Source organism: Chrysemys picta, chromosome 5 (genome assembly GCF_011386835.1).
Source record: "Chrysemys picta bellii isolate R12L10 chromosome 5, ASM1138683v2, whole genome shotgun sequence".
NCBI lineage: Eukaryota > Metazoa > Chordata > Testudines > Emydidae > Chrysemys > Chrysemys picta.
In genome coordinates, this window is record NC_088795.1 from 65,087,112 (window position 1) to 65,108,472 (window position 21,361).

The 21,361-nt window shown below is 40.0% G+C and overlaps 1 protein-coding gene across 23 annotated transcripts in view; it reads left to right on the plus strand.

Annotated features, from left to right (window-relative positions):
• Positions 1-21,361, plus strand: part of RAPGEF2 (Rap guanine nucleotide exchange factor 2) — a 326,588-nt gene that overhangs the window by 103,611 nt on the left and 201,616 nt on the right. For 22 of the 23 annotated variants that reach the window (XM_065597906.1, XM_065597907.1, XM_065597913.1 and 19 more), the window contains exons 2-3: positions 5,109-5,179; positions 16,415-16,471. In XM_065597906.1, the coding sequence (XP_065453978.1) occupies positions 5,109-5,179; positions 16,415-16,471 (128 nt within the window). The remainder of the gene's footprint in view (positions 1-5,108; positions 5,180-16,414; positions 16,472-21,361) is intronic. The other variant, XM_065597904.1, reaches the window with a different exon arrangement.

The following is a 21,361-nucleotide window of genomic DNA, read 5'->3' on the forward strand; positions in this document are numbered from 1 at the left end:
AATGTGCAGCACAAACCCAACTAACCCTCCCTTCCCCTCTCCCCCACACTCAATTCTATGGGATGATCACTTCACCCCTCCCCCCACCGCGTGGCTAACAGCGGGGAACATTTCCGTTCAGCAGAGCATGAATGGGCACCTCTGAACATCCCCTTAATAAAATCACCTTATTTCAACCAGGTTACCGTGAATGATATCACTCTCCTGAGGATAACAAAGAGAGATAAGGAATGGATATTGTCTGTATGCCAGCAAACACCGGGACCATACGCTGCCATGCTTCGTTATGCAATGATTTCCAGACTACGTGTTACTGGCCTGGTGTGGTAAAGTGTTTTACCATGGAGGACGGAATAAGGCAGCCCTCCCCAGAAACCTTTTGCAAAGGCTTTGGGAGTACATCAAGGAGAGCTTTCTGGAGATATCCCTGGAGGATTTCTGCTTCATCCCCATACAGATTAACAGACTTTTCCAGTAGCTGTACTGGCCGCGAATGCCAGGGCGAATTAATCATTAAACACGCTTGCTTTTAAACCATGTGTAATATTTACAAAGGTACACTCACCAGAGGTGCCTTGTGTGCCCTCAGGGTCTGAAAGCACGCCTTGGGTGAGTTCGGGGGTTACTGGTTCCAGGTCCAGGGTGAAAAACGTATCCTGGCTGTTGCGAAACTGGTTTCTCCGCTTCCTTGCTGTGAGCTATTGAAGACAGCAAGGATGAAGACATCTTCAATGTCTTCGTCATCTTCCTTATCCCCAAAACCCGCTTCCGTGTTTCGTGATTCTCCATTGACTGAGTCAAAGCACAGGGTTGAGGTAATGGTGGCTGCATCCCCTAGCATGGCATGCAGCTCAGCGTAGAAGCGGCATGTCTGCGGCTCTTCCCCGGAGCTTCCGTTTGCCTCTCTGGTTTTGTGGTAGGCTTGCCTTAGCTCCTTAATGTTCACGCGGCATTGCTGAGTGTCCCTGTTATGGCCTCTGTCCTTCATGCCCTTTGAGACTTTTTCTAATGTTTTGGCATTTCGTTTACTGCAGTGGAGTTCAGCTAGCACTGATTGGTCTCCCCATAGGGCGAGCAGATCCTGTACCTCCCGTTTGGTCCATGCTGGAGCTCTTTTGCGATCCTGGGACTCCATCATGGTTACCTGTACTGATGAGCTCTGCGTGTCCACTTGTGCTCTCCACCACGCTGGGCAAACAGGAAATTCAAAATTTTGCGGGCCTTTTCCTGTCTACCTGGCCAGTGCATCTGAGTTGAGAGTGCTGACCAGAGCGGTCAAAATGGACAACTCTGGGATAGCTCCCGGAGGCCAATACTGTCGAATTGCATCCACACTACCCCAAATCCAACCGGGAAAGGCCGGTTTCAGCGCTAATCCCCTCGTCAGAGGTGGATTAAAGAAATCGTTTTAAAGAGCCCTTTAAGTCGATAAAAAGTTGTGTGGATGGGTCCAGGCTTAAATCGAGGTAATGCTGCTAAATTCGACCTAAAATCGTAGTGTAGACCAGGCCCAAGTATTCCTTCAGTAAGAGTTCAGTGTCAGGTATGGTGGGTCTGCCTGGGTTTCCTTGTTTGGGTGTCTTGGGAAGCATGTAGAAGTTGTGGGGGATGAGGTTGTAGAGTTTCTATGGGAGGAGTTTGGGGAAGGATTTGATGGTATCCTTAAATTACTGGGTGAACTGTGGTGTGGGGTTGTATTTGAGTTCTTTTATAATCGGTGCAAAAACAATGAAGAGTCTGGTGGCACCTTAAAGACTAACAGATTTATTTGGGCATAAGCTTTCATGGGTAAAAAACCCACTTCTTCAGATGCATGGAGTCAGAGTGTTTGCTGGCCTTCATGACGCAGTCATCACAGTTAAGGACTGCAATGGCACTCCCTTTGTCTGCTGACTTGATTGCTATCTGGTGATTGAATTTCAGGGACTGGATAGTTATCCTCTTGTTGGTGAGAGATTGTGGTGGATGTAATGTTCGATGAGGATTTTACAGTTAATTTTTTTCCTGAATTTTTAAAGTTATAACTGCGTTTTTCTCCTGTTAGTACTGCAATGATCCAAACCACACACAAGTGTACAGTGTCTATATTGGTAACAGATAGAAATGTATTCAGCCTCATGTCTGTCTCCACTGAATCATTCCACAAATTGTAGCATTCTATGGGCTTAACAGAACTTGACAAGTTAAGGGAGGATATTGTGAAAAGCTTTTGCTTTCTTACTTGATTTTCTTTGTGAATGCCAGGGGGAGCTATTTCCTATTAGCAGCTTTGTTCTCTTGAAAGACACTCCTTTCAAAATAGGTAACAGCAGTGTTGCAAGGAATTGGTCATGCGATGGTGTTAAATCAAGCATCAGCTGAAATTCGTGTTCAGTAGTTCGTTTTGTTTTCATAGGATTCTGCTGTTTGGAGGTACTGGCTATTTCATTCCTGCTTGTTTTTCACATGCCAAAATATAGACAATTTTAACCCCCCCTGATTGTGGGCTGTCTCCACATTTTCTTGTTTTTCTCTTATTTTCCTAGCCGGCAGCCATCATTGTGGTGCTATATAAATATGGCTTCTGCACCATCAAGTATAAATTTGTGAAGCAAAAATTCCCCCCCGCCCCCCAATTAATGAGAAATTAGAAGGATTGAGCACTAAGTCCGTCCCTTTACTTGTAAAGTGAGAAAATTTACTGTTGAAATTGCAAAGACAAATCTTTGGAACTCCCCCTTCATGCTATATATTTCTCAAGTTTAGGTTCACACTTAAATGTCAATGTTTTTCAATTTATTCTTTCAATAATCTATCAACCTGCAATTTTTTTCTTTGGCTATGCCATGCTGACCTTTACAGCATCTTTGGACCCTTGTTGTTTTTGTGTAAATCTTACTATGCTCCAAGTATCTTCAGAATGTGGTAGGCAATGGTGCTCTAAATATAAATTTACTTTTTAAAATTGCTGTCTCATTGTAGTTGTCTTTTCTTCTTTTGGAAAGGAACTACCATCCAGTAAGTGTTAACAATTCTGATTTTTGATTTGGTAAATACCTAAGTAAAATTCCGCTTTTAAAAAGTCATCCACCTTTTAAAATAGGATTCTTGGAATATCGCTGAATTGTGTGGAGAGATTTCTGTTCCAGTCTCAATTTATTATGACACATCTTGTCAGCACATCATTTTAATGTTAGCTTCTGCTAGGAGCTTGTGGGGGTTGGGGGAGAAGATGAAGTTGGTGGGAAACATCCATTCTCATTCTCATGGACCTCTCAGCAGCATTTGACCATGAGGTACTGCTGATCCCAATTAAGAGAGGTGGCAGTGGTCCGGATGAATGTGCCAAACTGCTCTGAGTCCCACCCAAAGAGCAGTAGTGGGAAACTGGACCTGTAGCATTAGATTCTTCACTTGTGGAATTTCACAAGGATCAGTAGCTCTCTAGTCCTATTCAGCATCTGCGTGCAGCCACTAAGTGAACTGATAAGATGAGGTGGACTCAAGTGCCAGCAGGATATAGATGAGAGACAGCTCTACTTATCTTTCAGCACATATGATCATACTGCTACCACAAAGATGTTCCATTGCTTAGATGAGATCCTGCTTATAGATGGAGAACAACTGGTGGAAGCTCAACCAAAGCAAGGCAGAGATTATGCTGGGGGCAGAAGAAACCCCTCCGGTTGACCCGAGAATCTATCCCATCCTGGTGGATGATGACCTGGCCTCAGTTATACACTTTCATCAACTCCCATCTGGACTATAGCAATGCAGTACACTTGGCATGAAGCCATCAGCCTGAAGAAAACTCCAGCTGCTACAGAATGCTGCAGCACATCTCAGCAACATGGGCTACTGTGAGTGCATCAATCCTGTTCTGTCTCTGCAGTGGCTTTCCGTAGAATATTGAGTCAAGTTTAAGGTCCCAGCATTTTATCTTAAAATTGATCAGTGACCTGAGCACAGCATATCTAAAAGATGACCTAAAACTCTGGGATGAAGACTCTGGTAAACAGCTCTGCTCCTTAGGCACAATGGAATTGGTTACCATAAGGGCAAAAGTTAGTCTTTTGCAGGAGACAGACCTTTCTCAGGGCTGTCCAAGACAGGAACAAGTCCCACAGGAACTAAGGACCATCAAAAACCTTGCATCTTATATTCCAAGTGCAAGGCATATTTCTCCAACCTTGCATTCTCAAAAAATATATAGCAGCATGTACATTAATTAAAAAAAAACCCCAAAACCAAACCAAAAACCCTGTCACCAAACACTACACTGTATGCACAATTTTTCCCTTGGAGAGAAGATGAGAGAGAATATGAACCACATGCAATAAATGGTAGTCATGTTGTTTAATGCAGTTTTGGAGGGCACTTGGATTAAACAGCGATGAGGGTGGCATAAGAATCCATATAGAGTAGAAGGTTGAAGAGCAAGTCCTAGGAGCTAGTAAATACTGTTGGAGTTCCGTGGCTTACTCATGTATCTCATTGGGTTTCTTCAGCCTGTTATCTCTTCCTTTTCTTAATGATTTTTCTCAGTAGGAATACCCAGGTTAGTACTAATTTAGCTCCAGGGGATCATCCTTTTTTGTCCAGTGTCTCAAACATTGAGTAATTACTGTTCTACTTTCTTTGATGCACAATTATGGTTTAAACAAATGTGATGGTAATACTTGTAAAAACGCAGAAGCATACTAGTACTTATCTTTTCACCTCATATCTAAAAATATATTAGAGAAAATTCCACCTGTCTGACATCTAAGACTTGAATACATTTTTAAGTTTTTCACCAAGATAATATACATAACATTAATTCCATATGTTTCTGTAGAAAACTGTAATGCTTCTCCACGTTGCAACCCACTAAAAACAACAACAAAAACTTCCCCATGTCCACACATTACATATTGATGACTTATCTGTTTAATATAGCCTTTTGCAATGGGCTAGCTGGATATGTGATTTTGATGTTGACTGATTCTCAGCTGTTTACTTTAGAGAAGAAATCTTATTTTTGCACTTCCTTTCTATAGTTGAAGCTATGTCTGCCACAACCTCAAGTGGCAAGCTTCTGTTATGCTGATACTTCAGAAGCATAATAAATGTTTTCTATCTGCTTGCAGGATTTGGAGATAGTGTATTCTTATTTACATGGAATGGAAGCCTTGTCTAATCTGAGGGAACACCAACTCAGGTATGGTATTTTAACACAAATATTATGCTACTTACGTGCTAAAGAGGCATCTGTTAGTGGTGAATTAGAAAATATTTTTTTACCCAGATATCATGGTGATAAATATCTTAATACTTGTAATAATACTTGATTTCTTTTATCTTATAAACTTGGCAGTAATAATGCAGATTTTTAATTTACTACTTATCAGCATGATCAGCTGTAAATATAGAGTTTTTAAAACCAGAGTAACAAACTTTTGTAGAAAATTGGTTGCTAGATTTTTTTTCACCACTTATGTATTTTAGTTAAAAATAAATAAATTCAGTTTATATGAAATATTAGTGAATAATTTTAGATTAAATACTACCAGAAATTTTAACTTGTATTAGAGGCAGAGCTGGCAGTGCCAACTATAGCTAAGGTTGTCTAATGCTTTCTATTTTAAGACTGTTCTCAATTGGCTGTAACTTTACCAAACTTTAAACTGTTTAAGATGAAATTTTCCATGCCGGGTATCTGGCTCAGGTTGAATTTTTTTGGACTGCTTCAGCCAAAATGGTTAAACTGCTTCTGAGAAGCTTTTCCCTAATGTTACACTCCTATAGCTATTTTAGGAAGCTGTAGCGCCTCCATGTTTTTGAGAAGGGATTTGAAATTGCATGAGGATTGCCCTGTTTTCAGAGAGTTACAATTTGCTGTCCCATGAAAATCTACCCACATTTGGCTGACTTAAGTCTCTGAAAATTGTTGTTTGTATATGATGAGTACTGGTTTGTTAGAGAATGTCAGCAAAGTTCTGTGAACATTGTCTCCACTGAGTATGCTCCACCTGAACAGAGCTCTGTGCTAACTACACTGAGTGAGGTCCAACCTGTGTCTCGACAGAGCTTTTCATGCAGTTGGTTCTGACTGAGGAGGACCTTTTTACTTCTGGGGCAATTCTATGTCCCTTCTCCCCCCCAAAAAAATCTGCGAAAAATATTGTAAAATTCTGCAAATGTTAGTTGTCAAAATAACACTACATAATCAGGCCAGTTTCAATTATTTTGGTAATTTATTTCAAAATACCTGTTAGCAAGTATGTATGTAACAATACAGAGAGACACACAAAAATTCCCCCAGGAATAGAAAGTTAAGGAAACCCCTATGACAAGTCAGTTCCTGTTCTCCCCTCCCCGCCCCCCCCCGAGCCCAGCCAGGGTGCCAGACACCCACAACCCCTCCTCTCCACAGCCCAGCTCTGGCCTCCCTTTGCCCAGATACCTGCACCCCCTCCCCCCAGAGCCCAGACATCCACTTCCCCCCTGACCTCTGAGTCCAGGGATCCAGAGGGAGAAACAGCCTAATGATCAGTCCCAGACTTGCATGGAGTTTTCCCGCACGCCGCCGTTTCCTTCTGTCAGAACATGCGGGGAATCGCAGCTGCTGGGAGCCCTCTAGCTCTCTCATGCTCCCCATGGCGGTGTCTTCTATGTGCGAGCTGGGCTCTGCTGTGTCCAGTGGCCCCTAGTGGCAGCCAGCAGCACTGCAGCCCATTTCTGTGGGGGAAAGGATATTCTGCACACACAACATTAATTTCTGCAAAATTCTGCATTGTGCAGTGGCACAGAATTCCCCCAAGAGTACCTCTTTGATGCTGGAACTGAGAACAGGGAGACTCCTGTGCTGTTAGTGCTCCTCATGCTGGAACACAGGCAGTTTGGAGGAGGAGGAAAGGAAGCAGCCCTATTTGAATGCAGAAGGGTGAGGAGCAAAGAGGACAAGCAAGAAGGAGACAAGAGCATGGGGGGAAAGCGTAGAGGCTTGGTGGTTGGACCAGGAGCAAGGGCGGAGTCAACGATAGAATAAAAGGTTCAACACAGGCAACTTGGAAGAGGATAGAAGCAGAGAAGACAGGGACAGAAACTGACAGGCTGGGGATGTAGGGAACGTGGTAGGGGATGGGTCATAAGCAGGCAGGTTTTTGGGGTCAGGGCAGAAGGATATATAACCACTAAAGAATACTCCCCTCCAGTATCTGGAATAGAACCCAAGATTCTCAAGTTCCAACATTTCTCATTTCCCAGTAGGTCTCATAATGTTTGATAGTGTCTCATCCCCCTTTAGTGACTGACCCACACAGAGGATAACAGCCTACTATTACTATGAGTTGCTCTGTTAGCTCAGGTGCTAGAGGTTTCTGCTGTAGATCCAAAGGTTCCAATTTTGCTGATGACCCCTGTGCAGAGGCAGCATGATTCTACATGATATCTCAATTTTTTCAGTTTGCTTTTATGAAAACTTTGTTTTTATGAAGTTTTCAAGGTAAAGAGAAATTTAAGATTGCAAAGTCAAGCACTCTGTGTGACACATGAGGGTATAATCCAAACCAATGAGTAGTTGTCACCCCTGCCTTGTCACTTGAGGTGCCCTTTACAATGCCTTGTAGTCTCCAACCTAGACTCCTCAGAAACAGCCTGCAGCATGTAAGTCGCTGTCAGCTATATCTGTGTGTGCTGCAGCCAGCCAGCCACACCTTGGCTCTTACCCATGTTAAGGATTACCACACAGTGACTCCAACACACTCCCAGTCCCAGATTTTTCCCAGAAACATATGTCCTATACAGCTCAGCCCTCTCCTGGTCAATACAAATATGTTAAGTCCTATTCCTTAAAGGCAATAATATGCATATAATTTGTTACCCCAAATGGAGTTACCCTGACACTTCAATTTGAACACACTGGGTTAGATAAAATAGTAAAACAGAGAGATTTTAAGTGAGTACAAGTAATGAGGCATGAAAGTCAGAAATGTTTACAAGAAAAATAAAGATTCCTAGTATTTACTTAAGAAACTATCTTAGTTGCAATGAAAACTTTCTCACCACAAGCTCCAGCAGCTGACCAAACTCTCAGGTCAGGACCCCTCCCCTAGAGCCCAACAGCTGCTTCCTTTGTCTCTTTAGGTGCAGTGAATGCAATGGGCGGGAGGGGATGGGGAGAGGAGTGTCTTGCGGTGTCTGTCCCTTCTTTTTATAGTCCTGTCCCGCTTTGAGAAGCATTTCCAGCTGGTGCAAGGTGACAAGCAGTCTGTGTGGAAGGAAACTCCATGTTGGTTCTTTGCCAAAATGTAGAATTTTGCCCTTGACCCCTTTCCTGCCAAAGAATGGCCACTTAGCAGGCAATGCTCCATGTCTAGTTGACACCTGGCTGAGGCATCAGCTTGCTCTTTGTCTCTGAGGAACTGGTTTGGCCACTCCCCAGGCTTATCTGGGAAACATACAGTAGAACCTCAGGGTTATGAACACAAGAGTTATGAACTGACTAGTCAACCACATGCCACATTTGGAACTGGAAGTATGCAATCAGGCAGCAGCAGAGATGGGGGGGAGGCAAATACTGTATAGTACTGTGTTAAATGTAAACTACTTTAAAAAAAAAAAAGGAAAAGCAGCATTTTCCTTCTTCACAGTTTTCAGAGTAACAGCCGTGTTAGTCTGTATCCACATATATATATGCATCCGAAGAAGTGGGCTGTAGTCCACGAAAGCTTATGCTCTAATAAATTTGTTAGTCTCTAAGGTGCCACAAGTACTCCTGTTCTTCTTCACAGTGAAGTTTGAAAGCTGTATTAAATCAATGATCAGTTGTAAACTTTTGAAAGGACAACCATAACGTTTTGTTCAGAGTTACAAACATCTGAGTTACAACCTCCATTCCCAAGGTGTTTGTAACTCTGAGGTTCTACTGTATTTTTAGTTATGATTTCAACTTATGTTTATAACTTCACATGTAACACTGCTACGTGCATTTTGCCATGATATTGTTGATCAGCAAATTGAGTTTTCACATGATACTTTACAAGGCATACTTCATACAAACATTATTATAACAGTGTATAGGGTGTAAACATGGGTATATTCTATCATATTCGGAAGTTAGAAAATGCTACAGCTGTGTTTGCTCATGCAACCTTAATTTACCCCCCTGCTCTGTATATATTATGATACAGTCTTTAATTACATGATCACGAACTGTTTTTTCTATAGGACCCCTGCCTCATTCAGTTCACATGACGGACTGTGTGCCAGGAGTGAATCAGTTGTTTAGTCAGTGTGGTTATTGTCTGTAGGACTCCTGCCTCATTTGTTTCTGAAGTTGGGAAGTGTGTGGTGAATGATGCAGGAGAATGCATGGGGGAAAAGGATGATCTTGTGGCTAAGGCAGTTGAATATTGCCTTGAAGAATGATTTTATCCCTACCTGTGCCACAAAGCTCCTGTGTGAGAAAGTCACTTAAACCCAGCTTTTTGTAGGTGGTCACTAAGGGTATGTCTACACTGCCTCTTGGAGGAGTCTACAAGTCTGTGTGCTAAAAATAGCTGTTTGGATGTTGCAGTGCCAGATTCTAAACTTAATTAAAACTGAATTGCTGGAGACATGATTTCTTATAATTGATGTGTACAGTTTGACATGACTAATGTCATTGCTGCTGTTCTGTAAAAATCACATTGTTTGAGGGTGTTAGCAAAGGGAGGCCTGAAGCAAAGATAGGAGTCCTTGACCACTATAGGAGCAGTTATACCACTTTCTATCATATTTAAATACCTGTTCATTTGCAAGTGCAATACACCCTCTTTAGTTTTAATTGGAAAAAAGTGTCAAGAGAATTGAGTACTTCTGAAAATAAATGTTTAATAAAAATAATTGATGTTAACATAGGTTACAGGTGAAGTCAAGGCCGGATTTCAAGTTAGGTACAGTAGGCACTATAAGGGTGCCTAAAAGTTAAAAGTGGGTTTGAAAGTTAAAAAGTACTTACATTAATTTTTATATTTCTTGTTTCATTTTTTTATGGAAAACTATGAAGGTCAGCTATAAGCGGAGGTGCAGGGAGGAGAGGGGTGCTGAAGATGCTGTGCCTAAAGGCATGTAAAGTATAAATCTGGCCCTAGGTGAAGAGGTGTTCAAGGATACAGTAGTACCATACTGTGAAGAGTGAAGCTAGTGGCAATCTAGAAATCTGTTAAAAAACTTCTAAATTTTTTTTAACGTTCTCTGATGTGTCCATAGAATAAAATGCCAACTAGGAAAAAATATTCAAGAATTTCTTTACATCAGGTTAGTTACATGCATGTAACCTCAAATCCTTCCACTTTTTTACTAACTGTATAAAAAAGGCCACATTTTTTTTTCCGTAAAATAATTTATAAAATAGTATATTAGTGGCGCATCTTCTATGTGTATCTCCTATTGCTTTCTCCCACTCTTGCTGAGGGTGTTTTTTGCCCACATTTTAAACATTTGAACTGGTTGTTACAGAAGTGAAAGTGTTATGCATATAAGTGTCTTTTACTATTACAGTAACTCCTCACTTACCGTTGCAGTTATGTTCCTGAAAAATGCTACTTTAAGTGAAATGATGTTAAGCGAATCCAATTTCCCCATAAGAATTAATGTAAATAGGGGGGTTAGGTTCCAGGGAATTTTTTTCCACCAGACAAAAGAATGAAAATACACACACACACAAAATAAGTTTTAAACAAACAACTTAATACTGTACACAGCAATGATAATTGTGAAGCTTGGTTGAGGTGGTGGAGTCAGAGGGTGGGATATTTCCCTGGGAATGCCTTACTGCTAAATGATGAACTAGCACTCGGATGAGCCCTCAAGGGTTAACACATTGCTGTTAATGTAGCCTCACGCTCTACAAGGCAGCATGAATGAAGGGAGGAGATGCAGCTTGGCAGAGAGAGAGACAGACCCACACACCGTGTGAGTGTGTGTGTGTGTGCGTGTGTGTGTGTGTGTGTGTGAGAGAGAGAGAGAGAGAGAGAGATTGATAAACACACACACATTGCCCCTTTAAGTAGATCAGCAAGTTGAGACAGCAGCTGCTGCCAGCAAATTCCCTCCATCCTGAGCCCTGTCGTGTCCCCCATGACATTAACACCTCTCTTCCCCCCGCTCTGCACAGCAAGCAGGAGGCTTCCGGGAGTAGCTCCAAGGCAGAGGGGAGGAGCAGCACATGGCAGTGGGGGGAGGGACAGCTGAACTGCTGGCAATTGGTAGCCTGCTGGGCAGCTGTTGCACAGAGAACTTAGGGGAGCGGGGAACTGATGGGGGGCTGCCGGTCCACCCTGGTTCCAAGCCCCCACCAGCTAGCTGCAACGGGCTGCTCTTCCTGCAAGCAATGGACAAAGCAGGCAGATGCTAAACAATGTTATAAGGGAGCATTGCACAACTTTAAACAAGCATGTTCTCTAATTGATCAGCAACATAACAACGTTAACCAGGATGACATTAAGTGAGGAGTTGCTGTACCTGGTCCTAAGTAAAATTAGTACACAATCTTAATCAGTCCTATGCCATCATAATCACTGCAGTAGGTGATGCTATTCTGGTTCTGATAGTCTTATGAACTTTAGAGAGAAGTAGAGTGGCCAGCTTTCTCATTTGTGAAAACCGGACACTGAGCACTGGAACCTGCTCTGCCTCTTCCCCCGAGGCCCCATCCCTTGTTCCACCTCTTTCCCTTGAGGTCCTGCACCCACTCCTCTTCTCCCCCCCGCGTCACTCGCTGTTCTCTCCATTACCCTCCCTCTGCCAGCTGAGCAGTGGTCTAGGGATGGGGGAGGGGCGACTGGGGCAGGATGTTGGAGAGAGAGTTGGGCTCCGGGGGTGGGGTGACTGGGGCAGGGCTGGGAGGGAGAGATTTTATGTTTCAGTATTAATGCATGTGTGGTACTATCAAGTAAAGTTGCTTTATGTGATTGGTTTATATGATATTTAATTTCCTTAAATTAATATTTCAACTTCGTAAAAACATTAGATTTTTTTACTAGAGAATAAATAATTACTGTGCTACAGTGCATAAACCAACATGGGGGCAAGCCAAATTACTTTCATTACCTTATTTTAATGCATTGAATTAACTTTGACACAAATCAGATCTATGATCTGGATGCTGGTCTTTAGACCAGGGGTCGGCAGCCTTTCAGAAGTGGTGTGCCAAGTCTTCATTTATTCACGGTAATTTAAGGTTTCGCGTGCCAGTAGTACATTTTACATTTACATGGGCTGGCGACCAGGATCCCGGGCCAGCATCGGGCTGAGCTGCTCAGCCCGCTGCCGGTCTGGGGTTCCATCTGCGGCCCCTCTCAGCTGAGGTCCTGGCCGCCAGCCCCGCTCAGTCTGCTGCCGGCCCGGGGTTCTGTCCATCCAGGCCAGCAGCGGGCTGAGCAGGGCCGGGCGGTGGGGACCCCAGGCCGGCAGCTGCGTGCCACATTAAATTAGCTCGTGTGCCGCAGGTTGCCGACCCCTGCTCTAGATTGTTACTTTGTCCTTCACATGTCATTTTATGCAGTTTTATCCAAGAACAGTCAGAATATGTTTTGCAACTTATCTATATATACAAAATTCACTTCACTTTGTTCTGGAAAGTGAGCTTTGATCACTCACCATCTGTTGCAGTATTAATTATTATGAAATTATGTGTAACATTTTTAGCGAATTTATCTATGTTCAAGAATACTAAGCTTAAACTGACCTTACAACTTGTAAACAAGGACCCTAGTGGCCTGATACATTGATGCATGGCTTTGGCTTGTAAATTGGAATTAAGTCAAGAGATTCTTTCTAAGGAACGTGTGGAACTTGTCCTGTTAACTTTACTAACACAGAGAATTCCTAGAGGAGAGCTTCTGTTTACAATACATAGAAATCTGTTTACATATATAGAAAAGGCTGACTTCATCCAGATGCAGGTTTATAGCATTTTCTATGATAGTAACACTCTTTTTGTGCCGGTTAGTTTGTAAACCATTTTTGGAGATGAATTGTTTTTGTGGGTTTTTTTTTTTTAGACAGCAAGCTTTTCTTCTAAAATAGCTTTGTTCACTACTGAAAAATGCTATCTTAAAGCTTTGGGTTTTTTGAAGTTGATTTTGGTTCTGAACTTGGTTGACTAAATTATGTTGTGATGTAGGAGACAGATGTAACATTCAAATGAATATCAGCACACCCACAGTACTGTCAGAAACTTTATATATAGGAAGGAAGTAATCAACTATGAAAGAGCTTTAATTATATTAATTATAACAAAACACATACATTTGTTACTGAAAACACTGTGCCACCTTGTGCAAGAGGATTGTGTTACTTGTTTATCTACAGAAAATTCAGCCATAGTGCTACTAAGGAAGGGTGAATTTGTCTGACTAAAGGAGGAATGGATTTCAACCTTTGCCCCAAACTCAAATCAAAACTGAATTTATGTGCCAAGTAAAATTGCACTGTCACTGAGAAACCAGAGTCTCCTGTAATTCCTTAATCCCAGCCTGCGCATCACACAGAACTCTGCTAGCAGAGCAGAGGCTATAGAAGAATTTATCAGGTTCCTTTATTAATATTTCATTTTTTAAAATTTTCACTCCAGAAGTACACCGCTACCTTGATAACACGACCCAATATAACACGAATTCGGATATAACGCGGTAAAGCAGTGCTCCGGGGGGAGGGGCGGTGGGGGGCTGCGCACTCTGGTGGATCAAAGCAAGTTCAATATAATGCGGTTTCACCTATAACACGGTAAGATTTTTTGTCTCCCGAGGACAGCGTTATATCGAGGTAGAGGTGTAGTGATTTTCCTATTCTGTACCTTCTCTTAGCTTCTCTGTTCCACAGATTGATTTATGATAAGTAAGACCAAGAAGCTCAATAACTTAAGATTGAGATCCCAGAACTAAGGGCAGGCATCTTTTTTTTTTTTTTTTTTTAAGGTTGCAGGATCTTCTCATGGAAAGCCATGTGTGTCCCTGTGTGGATAATAAGTAGTGAGGCCCAATAAGCTTCTCATTGCACAAGGAAGCAAAAGTGCCCTTCAGTGAGCAGAAACTTTTTCTTGATGCAGGAGATGCGGATCAGAGAGGTTCTCAACATCAAAGTGGACTGTTCGATACAGGAGCGGACAATCTATTGCCAGGGAAAGGAATGGTCACAACCACCTCTGTTCATAAGCAGGGAAAAATTCAGGCCCTATCCATTAACAGGAAAAACTCCCTTTTTTCCCCTCACTAGCCAAGGTTGTTAAAAAGCTATGGTGAGGGAGTGGATTTAGGGGTAATTTTAGTAGAACCAAATTGGCTATGGAGCTAGGAGGCAATAGCAATGGCCATGAGGAAACCTTGTCGCATTTTAATAGAAAAATCTAAATTATCCAGGGGCCCAAACCAGTTTCTCCCTCCACTCATTGAGAAGCCATACTGTCAGACTTTTCCTCGCTTACTTGCCTGGGGTGCTGGGTGGATTGATTTAAATCATGATTTAAATTACCAAGTGGGAAGCCTCAATTTAAATAATCAGTTTTAATCAACTTTATTTGTACTTCAGTTTCTAAAAAAAGGTGCATTCTCATTGGTTAATATAACCATTAAAACATTTTAAGTAAATGGAGCCTATACACTAGATTTGGTACATCTTTTTGCTACTACAAGGGTATACTATAATTATATACATTTAATTAAGAAATTATATAGCTTAATATTTTCAAATTCTTATTAATTGTGCATTTTTAGTATGTTAGAAAATGGTGAATGGTATATTGTTTATTTATTAGATAATTCACTTTTTTGCTCATGAGTTTTTGTCAAGCTTCGTTAGGGTGGCAACTGGAATTTAACTGAACACATACAACATCATATACAATTTATTTTTATCAAGCAAAACAACCTCAATGTTTTGGATACATAAACTTCTCTTATCAAAACACGTTCCACATTTTTCATCTAAATTAACCAGAGGGATTAACTGAAGTCAGTGAATTAAATTGATTATTTCAGGTCAGCCTAGAAAAAATTTCAAATATGCCTAAGTGAAAGTGGCTGGAGATTAAATTCCTAGTCTCATCTCTGTCTCTTGAAAATGAGACAGTCTCCTAAATTACTTAGGCTGACCTGTTGTCTTATTTATAAAGCTTGACCTCAAAAGTTAAATGTTTTTCCCCGATCCTGTCTTTACATAGAAAAACAAACTTTAACTCGGCTTTTGATAGAGGCTCCTCAATTCAGCATATTTATTTAAATACTCTTAAGAGATTATAATAAGTTTAGGCCTTAACATATTTTGTATTAAATTCATATTTAATTTTAAATGTCTATTTTTAAAGAGAAAAAGCTTATAACTTAAATTAAAGTCTAGTTTTTTAAATTTTGTTTTTCAAAAAATCAATTTTTAGCCACCCCGGTAGAATGAAGGTCATAGTACTGGGAAACTTTATCTTGATATGTCATCAGAAGCTAGTGGGTCATCTTCATATAGCAAGACATCTCATTGCAACAGAAATGATCACACCCCTAGCGACTGAGAATTTCTGCCTGGAATTCAAATATAGTTCCTAATGTTTTAATAAAATATTCACATTAGCCTCTTAAGCAAATCTCCTTATACTTGTCCAGCAAGTAGCCTTTCTGTTTGCAGTTTGCTTTATAAGTATATGATATTTACCTGGGGAGGGGGAGGGGGGGAGTGGGAGAAATGGTGTAAGCCACTGAGCCACAATGCTGTGTATTTCATGAAGATAAAGTGGTTCTAAGAATCCTCACTGATTTCATCACTAAGAGGAAGATTACTGTTCTCAGGACTTAGGAAAGTTTTGTTTGAAATAAGTGCACCTGAAGGAAAAGTGGCACGTATTGGATGTGAAAGGGGCATTAAGGATTTTCCTGAAGTCTGGAGAGAGGATTTTCCTGCAGGAAAATCTTTTCACCTTTTTGTAACTTACTGCCCTTTTGGAATTGGAAACTAGCAAGGGATTTTATGCTAAAGCTTCAAAATTTCAGACAAGGGCAGAAGTGTCATGAGGTACTTTTTTGAGGTATATTTGGCTTGACCTGAAAAAGCAGGTACTGGAAATCTCACAAAAGAAATCTGCTCACTATTGCATATTGCTTTATTTTTCTTACAACGTGCCTTATATTCTGAAGTAGCTTACACTGAAAAATGAAATAATACTTAACTCCTCTACAGTGCTTTTCATCAGCAGATCTCAAAGCATGTTATAAAGGAGGTCAATATCATTATCCCCATTTTACAGAGCCTAAGCATTTAATGGGAGAAGTTACATTCCACTAATAGTCACGTTAGGTAAACTGGTAATTTCAGTACTGTAAACTCAGCAGTTTAGATATGTCGGTAAACAACTTAAACATATATTTTCATTAAGGGCTGAGAACAAATGTGAAAGGAAAAAAAATTCTTATTTTTTCTCTTACAGGCTGATGTGTGAAACTGTGAGATATGAAAGGCATGAAGCAAACGAAGTTCTGTATTAGTAAGTGTTTCCTCTCTTCTACTAAAATGCTAAAGGGTGTGTTTATTCCAACTTGCTGATTAAAAGTGTGTTCTGTAAACACAAATGAGCCACCTTAACTTCTTCATCACGTAGCATAGAAATGTGCAGGTTCAAACTGGTGTCAGTGATAGAGCTGATGTGCACTGTTGTAACTTTGTAGTCAGTGAAAGGGCAGAGAATTAGTTGGTGTGGAATGTCATCTCCTCAGATTAAGTTGTCACCTGGATTTATATCAATCAAGATAAAGCAGTAGTGACCAGTTTTTCCTGCCATAGGTGCCAGATCAACAAATCTAGCATGGGTAATAATTAGCAGGGATGTGAATTGATGTCATTTCAGATACAGTAGAGATCTCTTAACAGCACACATCCTTAAGTGTGCCATTAATTCTCTCTCTCCTCCCCACCCCCCGGCTAATTTTTTTTCCAGATTTTAATGTAAAGCAGGTAACCTGCAATGCAGTACAGTGTTCATGAGTGGATGAGTTGAAATGTGTATGAATAATGCAGCCTTGCAAATTCTTCTAATCCAGTGGCCCAGAGCCTCTAATTTTGTTTTTGCACAGGCAAATAATTTTTTTGTATTTTCATTATTGATCATGACAAAGAATGGTGAGCATACTTGTATGCTAAATTTTCATGATTGCAAGGTTGGAATAATGTCTGAAACTGGATAAACTAAACAATTGTATCTAAAGAAAGGTATACTGAAAATAAAGATCACTAGAATCTAACACACTCTAATATCATCTAGCCAGCGTAATCTTAAATGATTGATTGTACATAACTATTTTATCAGTGAAACTTATGGTGGCAATCTTTGTTACATTCTAGTTTGACTGCATTCCATTTTTGTGTGTACGTATGTTTAATAATCATCTAGATTCTAAATCTCAGGAAGGTATCGTAGACACCCTGTCTTTGTTTTTTTTGTGAATAAAATAAATGCTGCTATTCACAGAATTTATGGTGGTAATCCTTAAATAAGGATTCAGGGTGTATATTCTGAGGAAAATGTAACATGCAAGTGGAAAATCCTGAAATCTGGGTTAATATGAAGTGCCTTTCCCATTCCTTTGCATTGATTCCCTTTGTCAGGCCTTTCATGTGACTTTATCTTCACTTTGATCTTCTGCCTTTCCTTTCTACTTACTTCTGACCCTTTTTTTTCACTCCATTCAGTTGGTCTAATTGGCAATATCTTCCTATACACACAAGTGTAAAATGTTTTTGGTTTTAGCATGAGCAATATGTGCAACTTGGACTTTATGAAAACTATACAGTACTGGAATAATTTTTTAAAATTGGCTAGGTTGTAGTTTAGCATTTTGATACGTTGTGAGATCAAAGATGGATCCATAAGGAAATCTGACAAATTCTCCTTGACTACTACCTATGTTCACTACATCCTATTTGAGAGTGGCTCTGAAATTCTAGTATTTTCAGTACACTTGTAAGTTTAGTTAATTTCCATCTTATTTCGGTATGGTAAACAGGGCCGGCTCCAGGGTTTTGGGCACCCCAAACAGCCGCGATCGCAATCTGTGGCAGTAATTCGGCGGAAGGTCCTTCGCTCCGAGCGGGAGTGAGGGACCGTCCGCCGAATTGCCGCTGAATAGCTGGACCTGCCGCCCCTCTCCGGAGTCCCCAAGCACCTGGAGCTGGCCCTGATGGTAAACCTCATGGGGGGAAAATCTTGTTCTTTTTTTGTGTCCTTCCTAAGCTTAGCATATGTCTGGCAAGATATGTGTGCGTATTATTGAGAGTTATAAAATTAAAATGTAAAAGAGATGCACTCACTAGCCCTTGTATCTGTGTGTTTCAAGGGTTGTTAGGTAATGTGATAGAGACACTCTTATCTCTAGGACAGTAGTGACCAAAAGTTATTTTTGACCTGAATGAAATGAGTTGGGCATTAATCCAGTTTTCTAGTGGACAGTGCAAAACTTCACAACTGGTAGCCCTTGTTTTGTAGTCTCAAAGGCCAAGGATTTAAGTAGGCATGTTCAATACAGTGCTTCAATTATTTCAGTGCTGTCAATGTGATGGTTTGTCACAAGCTCTAAAATAAACTTAAAAAAAGTCTCTATGGAAGTAGCTGCAACTATGACTGAGCTATAAATGATTGATTGACCTCTTTTTTTCCATGTATATATGAATGATCTCCCCCAGGCACAACTTAATGTATCAATATTGGGAAGCTAAATCTTTATTTCTCTTCATGTGAAGATGAAAACCAATATACTTGCTGTCAGGTGGAACAAACTACCCATAGAAGCAACATACATTCTCTGTAAATATCATGTTTCTAAATAAAGGACTGAAGCCTTGTTTTCTTACGTAAGGGGGAGAGAGCACTACATGGGGGAGGAGAGGCATGAGGGGAGAGGCACCAGTTTTATTATCTAAAGTTATGAGGTACACATTTAAAATTGTAACACTAAAAATTCATCAAAAACCTGACCACCGTGCGATCCATTTTTATCTTTGCCCTAAAACAAATAAGCAGTAAGAATTCATAATACCTATATAAATCTTTAATTTTTTTAAATGGCCAAAAGGGAAAAACAGAGCATGTTGTTAAAATTGACTTAGCTCATCTGCATTTACTTTACTATTAGCGGGTGTTTGTGCCTGCAACAAATTCTCAAACCCTAGGGCCATCTCTTTGTTTAACATGGGAACTAGGTTATTAAAAGTGGCAGTTCAGCTCCAGTTATTCTTCATTTGCCAGACATCTCTACTAGTTTCATGTGATGTGAAGTTAATGATAGAAGGGCTAAAAGCCTTTGAGGCAAAAATTCAGGTTTGAGGTTTTTACACACACACACACACACACACACACACACACACACACACAATTTTGTTACCGGCTTGACAAGACACTCCTACCCCAAAGTCTGATTTAAAAAAAAAAATTTTTTTTCTGCTTACTGCATTCTGTCAAATTACTTGTTAAAAAGATTCTTGTTCTTCACCTCTACATCATATTAACACTTGGCACTGCCATAGATGAGATATGGTCAGCATTTTTATTTATAAACCTAATTTTTAATGGTTGTATACGTTGCCATTTAATTTATCAAGCTTAACCTTGGCAGCCAAAATACAATTTCGTTTTTATGATCAAGTTAGATTAAATCTGCTCAGCCATATTTGGCAAATGAGGGATCTGACTATAAAAGCTTTTTTTTAAAACTTCTCTGAATTTAAAAAATACAAATACAAAAAACCCCAACTTTAATTTTTTTTTTTTTTTTTTTTTTTAGTGAACATGGTTGATACATGGTATATGGCTATGCAGTTTGACATTTGTACATATGATTTTGGTTATGAGGAAGGGAGTGAGTGGTGTACCAAAAATGATTTGGGGGATCTAGTCCTACAATTTTAATTTTGATTAGATTGAAAAGCCAAGTCTTTAAAATATAAAGTTTTAATAATAAAGTTCTGTTTTACTAGGAAGCAGTTTTTATTCTTATAAGGAGACTGTATGGAGCCAATGTGTATGTATTCAAATAAGTTAAATAACTTGCATGCTTCTCTTATCCTCTCTGAATATGTTACAGAATAAGTTATGTTGGCAGAAAAATTTTGAATTTTGATGGCAGGTTGTCATCTAAACAGATTAAAATCAACAGAGTTCACACATGGCTGAAACAGCATGCTGGGAAGGTGACAATGACTTGGGTACATTGAGCCAAATTCACCTCTAGTGTTTGACTTCAGTGGAGTTAAACTATAGATGAATTTATTGCATTAACTTTTTATGATTGATTAAAAAAAGCAGGTTGCTCTGATACTTTGTGACCTTTGATAAGAGGATCCTCCTAGCCACTGCATGTTTGTTAGCTTCTCTTTCCTTCTCCAACTTCTTTTCTGAGAATGTGTATCAAATACAAAATTTCCAAGACTAATATATTTGATAAATACGTCTTAAATTCTTGCCAATGAGAAAATATTTCAGAGCTTGATTGTTAGTTATAGATGAGTGGTTTCAATAGGGTTGCCTCCTAAAATTGAAATGCCTTAGATGAGTGTTCTCCACCTGTTAAATGTTTTGAACTAATTTTAAATGAGAATAATCTTCTTCCATCAACACTTATTACAATTCCCTAATTTTTAATATAATAATTTGGAATTTTTCCTTTTTTCCCCCCTAATACAATACTCCATTAGTTTTCCTACCAAGTGCATTTTTAATGTAAAAAAAACTTAATCTGTCTTCAGTGATGGACATTATTTGACTAAAAAAATAAATACATACATTACTACACAAAAGGTGACTTGAGAAGACTTCTAAATGATAGGTGGAGTCGAATCAGTTGTTTTGCTAAACTGAAGACCCACAGTTTCAGGTACACCTCTATCTCGATATAACGCGACCCGATATAACACGAATTTGGCTATAACGCGGTAAAGCAGTGCTCCGGGGGGGCGGGGCTGCACACTCTGGTGGATCAAAGCAAGTTCAATATAACGCGGTACACCTATAACGTGGTAAGATTTTTTTGGCTCCCGAGAACAGCGTTATATCGCGGTAGGGGTGTAGTTCAAAAGAGAACTTACAATTTGTTGGCTGATTTTCTGTATCTCTTACTGAAATGTTTAGCTGCAAAACTATTCTTCAGTCTCCCATCTTTCATTTCCCCCATCCTACATCTTCTTTTAAGAAAGAAAAAAAAATAGAGTTTGTCATTTGGAGTAAGAAATAACTATGTAATTGCTAATACTAGAGTATGGTTGGTAGCTGTTGGTAAGTGATATTTCTGTGGTGAATGTACCGTAGTTTTAATTTTTAATAAGTTGAAAGCAATATCATATATGGGGAGAAAAGGATTTTTACCTGTGCTCCCATTGGGCAGCTCTG